The sequence below is a fragment of the Arachis ipaensis genome, chromosome B1, assembly GCF_059453495.1.
Source record: "Arachis ipaensis isolate K30076 ecotype BB chromosome B1, ASM5945349v1, whole genome shotgun sequence".
NCBI classification, from domain to species: Eukaryota; Viridiplantae; Streptophyta; class Magnoliopsida; order Fabales; family Fabaceae; genus Arachis; species Arachis ipaensis.
The window spans coordinates 135,456,350-135,466,468 of record NC_142436.1 but is presented as its reverse complement, the minus strand read 5'-3'; the positions used below and the strand labels follow the sequence as shown (position 1 = coordinate 135,466,468).

Sequence of the window (10,119 nt, the reverse complement as noted above, 5' to 3'; positions counted from 1 at the left end):
TTTTTTCCTCGACTCTATCAGTAATTCAGTATCATACATAGGACGAATTCTTTTTTTTTTTTTGTGGTTTTTTTTATTCTCTATTTTACTGCGAGATTCATAAGTCATAAACTACATAAAAGAAAAAAAAAATTTATGCTGCCGAATGAAGTGATATTAAAAAGGGAAAAGAAAAAAGAAAAAAGAAAAAAGAAAAAAGAAAAAAGAAAAAATAAAAAATAAAAAGAGAAATTGAATGAATCATTTGATTACTTGAGAGACAGAAAGAAAAAGTTAGTGGAGTTGAAGAGTGAAAAGAAGATAGCTACTTTAATTTTGGTTGCTTCATGTGGTTTTATGCGGTGTGGTAGAATTCAAGAGAAGCTAACCACTCTCATAAATCATAATTCATTATATCAAGTGATTCCTTTAGATAAGGCTAACACCTACACAAAGCTACCCCATATTAGTTCATTTCCATCAAATCCTAAGTAACTTTATTTGTTTTATTTTTCTTGTAGGATCACCGGAAATTATGTTTGATATTCGATTGGAAATGATATTTTTTAGGAACATAAACTGCTGGATACAGAAACTAAATTTTTTAATATTTATTTTTGAAAAATAAAAAAATTTTAAAATATTTTTTAAATTAAAATTGAATGCTCTAAAACTCTAATTTCTGTTCTAAAAAAAAATAAAAAAATTTTTAAATTGAATCTTCTGATTACGTTTTCAAAAAAAAAAAATTTAAAAATTGAAATTAGACTTTTTAATTTTTGTTTTTAAAAAATTAAAGAATTTAAAATTAAATCCTCTAATTTTCTTTTCACTAAACGGTCTTTATATTTAAAAAAATAAAAAGACAATATACCTAAAAATCTTTTATTTTGACTTATGACTCATAATAAAATTTTGGGAGCTGCTATGGTGTTGAAAGAAAAATCCTTCAGCAACTACAGAGAATGCATGTCATTTGGTGGTGGTAACTCATATTCTGTTGAAGTGTTTATTATGTTTGTAGGTGCTGTAGTTGGAGATTAAGAAATTGTAATGAGTGATTTAGAAGAATAAATATAATATATTAATAATATTATTTTTTTGTTTTGATATTTAGACTGGATAGATGTAAAAATATCGTATGGGTCGTGAATTATGATGAGCAAATTAAAGAGAGTTAGACTCTTTTTGTCTTAAGAAACATAAAAAAGAATTTGTTTTAATGACCAAAAATGATAGAAATGAAGTCCAATTTTTTAAAACAAGAAGAGTTAAGAAATTTATTTGGCCTTGACCAAAAAATCGAAAGATGCTTGTTATTTGTTCACGGCAGCCATGGAAGGGGATCTTTCTTTATGTGTGAGTGAAGACAATGTTGGAATTTACCGTGAAATTGTTTTAATATTTTCAATCTAACGCTATGTAGGTCTCTCACTCACTGAATTGAATTCAGAAGAAACCTTAAATTCTGTGCAACCCAGCAAGCATTAACCATCGCTAATCGCACCCCGGAGAATCGTTGTCGTCATCGGCGCTGATTGTGTCGGGTTCTTATCGTTGTCCCTCCTGTCGTCACAGTCGCACGGAGGTCCTGCTTGTTGCGTTGCCGTCGCGAAGGCTTGCCGATCATCGTCTCTTCGAGGTCTCTGTTTCTCTCTATCTGACCTTACTTTGTTTTCTCTGTTGCCGTGGTTTCCATTCCCCCGTCACCATCACTATCCTTCTTTCGTGGCCGCCGATAAGGTCTCTATCTTCAAGTTATTTTTCGTTGTTTAATTCTGAGTTGCTGAGATGGGATTAAGTCTGAGTTGTTGGGGTTAATTCTGAGTTGCTGAGTTAATAATACTGATTTTGTTGATGTTTTCTTATTTTGCGTTGATGATGTTCTGAGTCATGATGATTAGTGCTTTGTTAAGCTAAAAAGTTGTTTCTGATCATCTTTAACGAGTAGATCGTATTAACGTTGATAAGATACTACTTGTGTTAATTAAAATGTCATGATTATCGTAATTATTAATGTAAAATATGGAATCTAATGCGAGAAGAGGATGAACAACAATAGCTTGTCGGATTTCTAGTTATGTTTGACTGGAAGAAATCCGACAGCTTGGTTTACTGTGAGTATAGATACAATATCAATTAGTTTGTTACTCAGTAGATTTTCGTGCCATATAATTAAATTTAATTGAGATTTGTTATTCCAACAGGTAGGTAAATAATTTTAGTAAAAGAATAGCACATACAAGTTTAATAAGTGTTTTAGAAAACCTTTAGAAGAATGGGCTGTTGGTTAGATTCAGCAGTTGGAACTTGGTATTGCGACATCAATACATGTTTGTTGTTACTTGATGTTGTAAGTCCCAATGCATTGGATATAATCTTGAATTACATATAGAAATGACTCTAAGCGAAGGGGCTAGTGATTGCAGGGAGAGTAATAGTGATGCTTATGAGGAGTCGAGACATTGAGATTTTAGCGGTGATGTAAAATCCTATAAATTTATAAATGATTAACTAATAAATTTATTATGAGCCTAAGAAATTAGGAAATTAAATTTTATAATTCGAAGAAGTAAAAATATTTAAAATACGAATTAAAACACTAATTTTAAATATTTTGGCCCAAATTTGGGCCAATGGGCTAAACCGGTTGAACTGGACCCATGTTAGGCCGAAGCCCAACCCATTTAATCACAAACCTTGAGCTTTCAGCTCATTGAACAAAGACAAGAGGGGGAGCACGGTGGAAGAGAAGGGGGGACACAAAAAAACCCTTGAAACACTATTCACCACCACCGTAAATTGCTCGTAACTTTCAATCCGGAGCTTCAATCGCCAAATCGTTTGCAATCACGAGATCATCTTGCCGAGCTCTTCAAGTCTATTTGAACAAAGTGGTAATAAATTTGAATTTCTCATCCAGTTCTCCACTCCTTTCAATTTCGTGGGTTTGGTTCATGGGTATTAAGGAATTTTGTGCTTTTGATAGTTTAGGAGTACTCTAGTGCGAGATATAGTTGTGTTTCATCCAAGTGCTCAGTGGGTAAAGGTGAGAAACTCTTATCCCCTTTGGTATTCTTCAATTTTATGAAGTTAGGTATTGAAATTGGTGGTTGTGTATGAAATTAGATTGAATTCATGTGAACTGCAGTCAAATTGGTGAAGTGGTGTACCAGGAACTAAACTCTGGTGGCTGAAAACTTGTTGAATTGGCTATGGAGATGAGGAAATTTGTGAAGAGGAGAGTTTTGAGGTGTTTTGAGCTTGGAGAGAAATCGACCAAGATATGATTTTGGTTTCTTGTAGTTAATATATAATGTTGCGTGAATTTTAGGCTAGTAGCCCCTAAGATAGGTTTGAATTGTATGCATTGATTGACTGAATGTATGTGGTGAATTGTAAGATAAGATGGTTTGAGCATGTTGAATGAAATTGATGAAATGAAATGATTGAATGTGGTATGATTGTGATTGTGATGATGCTTGATGGTAATGTGGGTTTGGTGAAATGTTGTTGGATTTGAAAAATTGTGAATGGGAATGGTTGAAGTTGAATAGCTAGGCACTGAAAGTATAGGATGGTTGAAAATTGATGAGTGAGTACTTGGAAATGTAGAGAAGTGTGTAGGAGCTGAAATTTTGGTATGTTGGAAGTGAAGTATTTTGAGGGTTTTGAAAATGAGAGGATTTGGCAAATTTTGGTCAAAAATCTATTTTTAACCAACTTCAATGGGCCACTTGGTTTTCGAAACCCCAAATTTGGTAAAACTTATTTTGAATAAAAATTGGGTCTGTGGAGCTTAAAGCGTTCGAAGAACAGACAGAAAATAATTTTTCAGGAAAAAGTTATGCGCGTTTGAATATTGGTATGAAAAGTTGAATTTTGTAGCAAAACAGCATTTTAAGAAAACTGATAAGCGTGCGTACACGGAGGTGTCACGCGACACGAGTTCACGGCTCTGCTCAGTGCTCTTCGTACACGAATGATGACTGTGTGCGACAATTGCATTTTTACACTCATGCGTACGTGGTATGTATCATGCATACGCGGGAAACCTTTTCTGCCCACACACTCGCGTATGCGGGGTGGTCCGCGTACGTGGCTTTTGCAACTTTTGAACTCATGCGTACACAGGTGGCATGTGTACACATGACCACCCTGTTTTGCCAAAATTATATTTTTGGATTTTTAACCCTTCCTTTGGTTTTTCAAACCTCTGTAAACTCTGTTAGAGGTCCGATAGCTAGTTTTTAGGCTTCGAAATAAGAGCGAACATATTGAGGAGTTGGATTGATATTAAGGGAGATTTGTGAAGTGAATAATTGAATTAATAAGGCGTTGATAATGCTGAATGAGATATGATTGATGGCGATAATGATATTGATTAACTATGAGAGTGACTATGGATGGAGTGAGATAATATTTAGAATGAAATGGATAAAAAAGACATTGGATGTGATAAGTTTGGCAAGGACGGCGATCGATCTCGCTTGTCTATGATTTCTCGCTGGTTGCATGTGACAGGGCACGTATTCCCTCTAATGGTGACAGTGCACGTATTTTCTCTAATTGTGACAGGGCACTCTCCTTTTAATGGGCAACCGATGTGCTGAGATATTAGTGTGCAACAGAGAAACAATGTCTGGGTTAGCTACCGAACATGTCGGGTTTTCATTGTATAACCGACAGATGAGACTCATTGGTCATATGGCAGACATGCATCATATGCATTTGTATGTTTGGTTTGAGTATGCATTTGTTTTGACTTGCGTATTTGCTTAACTGTAATTAACTGCTACTTGATCTAATTGCTATATTTGTTTCCATATTTGTATTTTTCTTGTTTGTCTTGTTTGTGTTTGTTTCTGAGAGATCCCTTATGCTGGTGGAGGAGACGCTGAGGGTTGTTCCACTTGGTGATTTGGAGGTTTGAAGTGAAAGGAAGACGAAGAGTTAGATTAGAATCCTTAGATATAGTCACCCTATTTTTTTTTTTTTTTGGTTTAGTGAGAACTCTAGGATTTGATATTGGTTGTTGGAGATTTTGGAATGCCTCTAGCTTCCCGATACCTTATATACTATCTATATGGGCACTTTTACCATACTGAGAATTTTCAGTTCTCATTCCATACATATTCTATTATTTTTTAGATGCAGGACGCGAGGCACCTCGTTGAGCGTGCTAGAGACTCTCTGGAAGCAAAGATCTACATTTTAGGGACTTTTATTATATATATATATATATATATATATATATATATATATATATATATATATATATATATATATATACATTTTAGGGACTTTTATTATATATATATATGTATATATGTTCTCTACTTTGTACACATTTGTATTTTGTCTTTCATAGAGGTTGATTTGGAGAATTAGGATTTATATTTTATCAAATGGTAAACTTTTTAGGTTGTATATATATATATATACTCTGGTTGGCCTTTGCTTTGTAGGTCGAGTCTGGAGCTTGTTAATATGTGTTTCCTTTAAAACTCTTATCACATATGTATTGTGTTTCTTCTGTTTCATTATTATCTATGTGTTTTATTCTTAACCGTTCGAGTGTGAAGCTATTAAAGCTCTGTGTGGTAGGGTGTTACAGATGACATGGCCAATGATGTATGAGGGGAATTGGAAGATGTTGCCGGACTGAGTGTGAACAACATATTGGAGAAGGTTTGGGACATCATTGACAATGCGTATGAGTTTTATAGGAGGTATGGAAAAGTTCATAGATTTGGGGTGCGAATGGGTGACTCAGGCAAAGACTGTGATGAGAATTTGGTTAGATATAGGTTTTTTTTGTAACAAGGAAGGATTAAGGAAACGTAAACACTACAACAGAGTTGATAGAACGAGGGTACACAAATCCGAGACAAGAACAAACTACAAGACAATGTTATCAATATATTTAGACAAAAATAATAAGGCTTGGAAGGTGAGAAAACTACTTGTAGAACACAATCACAAGCTAACACCGGTAGGAATAGTGCATTTGATTGCCAATTATCGTGGGTTAACTGAAGTAGCAAAGACTCAGATTGATGGGATGCATGCACATGGCATTGCTACATCTAAGATTGTGGGGTATATGGCTAGTATGGCTAGTGGGTATTCTTTGTTGGGTCCTTGACGAATGATGTATACAACTATGATGATAAAGTCCGGCCGGCAAAAATAGCAAACAGTGATGCAAATTCTGCGATAGTATACTTAGAGAAAAAGGCTAAGGCAGACCCAATGGTGATCGCGAAATACAATGTCACCAGTGATGATAGGTTAGCAAATCTGATATGGGCAGATGAATCTAGTAGAATTGATTACCAATACATTGGTGATGTATTGGCATTTGATTCTACCTATAAGGAAAACAAATACAAAAGACCCATTGTGATTTTTTCTGGAACAAACAATCATAAGCAGATGACAATAATTAGGTTTATTTTGTTGCTTGACGAAAGTGTGTCATTATATAAGTGGATGCTGGAAAATTTGCTAGAGATCATGTGTAGTACGAAGTCATATGTAGTTGTGACTGATGGCGACAAAGCTATGATTAAAACAGTATCTGAAGTCTTCCCTAATGCAACTCATCATTTGTGTCCATGGTATATGGAGAAAAATGTTACTTCAAATGTCAAGGATGAGGCATTAAGTCGATTGTTCAGAAGATGGTTGTATGCTAAACTTGCAATAAAAGACTTTGAATCGGAATGGGAGCAAGCTGCGGATGAGTATGACCTTCTAACAAGCAATGATCATGCCAAATGTACGAGAAAAGGATGATATGGGCAAATGTTTTTCTACGTGACAAGTTCTGTGTGGGTTATCGCACAACATCCCATTGTGAAGGGATTAATGCATTTGTCACCATATATTCGAAGTCTACCCACACCATTTTGGATCTCGTGCAGAGCTTAGAGATGGTTGCCCATGAGTATAGGAATAAGGAGATGCTGCTCCATTTCCAATCGATCAACTCGGTTATAGGAGAGAATTGTTTGGTGATGTGAAGAAGGAGATTGAAGGTGTTGGTGCATTGAATCTGAGTAGTAAAAGAAGGATTATGAACACAATGGTGTACACATTGGAAGAGTACGAGGAACCTGATGTGCACATAGTGTCCTCATTTGGGAGATCAACAGAAAAATTAGATTGTCAATATTATTTTTGGAAGAAGAATGGCTATCCATGCAGGCGCATATTTTTTTGTCATGAAGGCAGAACACTTAAGTGAAATACCCGATAAACTCATTCTGAAGAGGTGGAGAGTCAATGCCAAGTCACCAGAGCAGTATGCAAAAAATTAGGGAGACGTCAGCGAGCGTGGTGTCCTCCTCCGACATGGGGCACTCCATGCCGGATCCCACTGGATGTTTTTCCTGGGAGAACAGACGTTATCCATGTTCAAAAAGGCTATGTGTGGAATAGAATCCTTATTTAAGGATCTCGAGTTGGAGCACAGTGAGCTCCATTCTAGTGTTGGAGTAACTACAGAAGACAAACAACAACAAAAGACCGTGGTTAGAGATTCAATGGTTGCTAAGTCGAAGGGGGCTCCAAAACTTGGTAAGAACACCCTTGGTAAAAGGAGGCGTTGCACCTGCTACAAGAAGACATGGCACACAAAGCAAAATTTTCCTATTATTCGGGAAAGCAATAAGCATCACAGGTCTAACGATGAGTCTATGGATGGAGACGCTCCTCCTTCAGCTAGCAACGATAGTTATTTGTTTGACTGTCATTTTCATTTTGATTGATCCTGTTTCCAAATCTTTATTCTAACTAAGATGATTTGGTTTCAGGACGATGAAGACATTAGAAAAAACTATACCAGTTTAGGGTCGGATCATGATGGAGAGTCGACAATAGGTGATGATTTATGTGACAACTCTGGATATAATAGGAACGCAAATTTCCTTTCTGATGTGAGTAACTTTCTGGAATATTTGTGATGTATGAATGTTTCATAATTGTGGTAATTCATTATGTTGTTGTGGTGTGAGTGGTAAATACAAATCTGTTGGTTTATAGACAAAAATTGGCCAAATATAAGTGGGAGCATATGATTAGTTGTGTGGTTGACTTTGTCCTTTTTGGGATTGTTGTGAATGCTAAGCAGAGTTATGATGGGGGATTTATTAGTTGCATTTGCGTAACCTCATAGATGGATTGTCACAAGGTGCAGTCAGAAGCCTTAATCCCGAGCTGGTTTGGCGCTCTTTAAAGTGGAAGGTTCATGTTGAAGAGATCCGAAGTCATTGCAAAATTTCCTTATGAGATGTATTAGTTCTAGTTTTATCTTTGAAATGTTTAGAATCATTTATCAAATGGAACGTGTAATGAAGTTAAGTTGATTAAACTTGCTGCCTCATGGTTTGGCATGTGATAATAGTGTCACATTAACCTTGCCTCAGTGAAATACCCAAAGAGCATTCGCCACCAGTAGGACGCAATTTTTATTTTTTAAGCATTTCGATGGACATCATATATTTCGAGCACGATTCACTACAACAGTTGGGCCAACAGTTCTTTGTTTGACTTGGTTAACCAATTATGGTGAAGCCCAAAAGTAAATCATTTAACTAAATTCAAGCTACAACAATAGTTTTTGTTAGCAATGAATACAATAAAGTTCAAACAACATACGGAAGGTTTAGGAATGACATTGATCCATAACTAAATGTTGGTAACGAATAATAAAGAGGCTTAGAAAACTGGACCCTATCCTAATCCTACCTACGGGTTGAAAATATCATTAAAATTCTACTCTATCCTATCCACGGGTTGAGAATCTCTCAAAAATCCCACCTTACCCCACCCTACCCGCAGAAATATCAATTTTTTTTTCAAAACAAATATAAAATTCAATCATTCTAAATTTCTTACATATTAATAACATAAAAAATAAAAAACTAAATTCAAATTAAAATTAAAAACAATAAAATCTTAAAGAAATCCAACATAAATTTACAAATAGCATGATCATCAAGTTTTTAATAAAATTAAATAGCATAAACAAAGATAAATATCTTCAAACATTTCTTCTAATTCCAGATCCTTGCAATATTACTCTTTCGTCAATTTAGAAAATACATCATCATCTTCATTTGCAGTTTGATAATCAGGTTTTCCACTTAAAAATCAAATACAACAATTTTATTATATATAATTTTAACACAATTATAATTTATAAACAAATTAAAAAATTAAAAACATAAATAACCTCTTTTATGATATGCTACCCACAACCAATTTTGATTGCACATAAGAGCTTTCACTGTATCTTCATGAAGACTACCACAATGAGTAGCAACTATACGGCCACTTGTGCTAAAAGAAGACTCAGAAGTAACAATAGACACAGAAATGGCAAATATGTCTCTTGTAATTTTTTGAAGAGTTGGAAACCTAACTCCATTTATCTTCCACCAAGTTAATATATCAAAATCAGGAGTTAGAGGATGAACATCTTCCTCTACATAGTGATCAAATTCCATCTTCACAAATGAACCTTTTTTCTTCTTCTTTTGTCTAATATATAATTGATAACCAACATCATCATCTTCATCTACATTAACCCTAAGCTCTTGTGTAGATTCCACTGACATATTGCTTAAATTAGATGTATTCTTTTGATATTCATTAAGCAACTCATAGCATGACTGTTTGATTCTCTCAACTTTCCTTGTGCATTCATTAGGATCTTCACATACTCTAGCAAACTTATATTCAAGCCCATCAAGCTTATACCTAGGATCTAGAATTACAGCAATACCCATAATGCCATGAATTTCTTTTCAATACTTAGCAAACTTTCTCTTCATCATACATTCCATACTACTAAAATCGGGGTTAGGAGAAACAACCCAATTTTCAATCCAATATGTATATCACATACTTTATTAAAGTAAATGTTGGTAGTTGGAACTTGAGTTCCAAAAAATAATTGGGTCACATCATAAAAAATTTTTAATTTACCACAAATTTCTTTTGCAAGTTCCTATTCTTCATTACTTGGCACACTTTTATAATTGGAGTCTTTTTGTTTTAGTCTAGTAAAGACATCTCTGTATAACCATACAGTTTCTAACATCACATAAGTGGAATTCTATCTAGCCATAT

The 10,119-nt window shown here is 34.7% G+C and overlaps 1 protein-coding gene and 1 pseudogene across 1 annotated transcript; one reads left to right on the top strand and one right to left on the bottom strand.

Moving 5' to 3' along the window:
* The first annotated feature begins 2,376 nt into the window (after positions 1–2,376).
* Positions 2,377–7,754, top strand: LOC148578495 (protein FAR1-RELATED SEQUENCE 5-like; annotated as a pseudogene).
* Positions 7,755–9,063: 1,309 nt separating this feature from the next.
* On the bottom strand, positions 9,064–9,776 carry LOC148578494 (zinc finger BED domain-containing protein RICESLEEPER 3-like). The gene is made up of 2 exons (XM_088503064.1): positions 9,247–9,776; positions 9,064–9,130 (listed from the first exon to the last, which is right to left on the bottom strand). The coding sequence occupies exons 1-2, from the start codon at positions 9,774–9,776 to the stop codon at positions 9,064–9,066; spliced, it is 597 nt and encodes a 198-aa protein (XP_088359190.1).
* Positions 9,777–10,119: the final 343 nt, after the last annotated feature.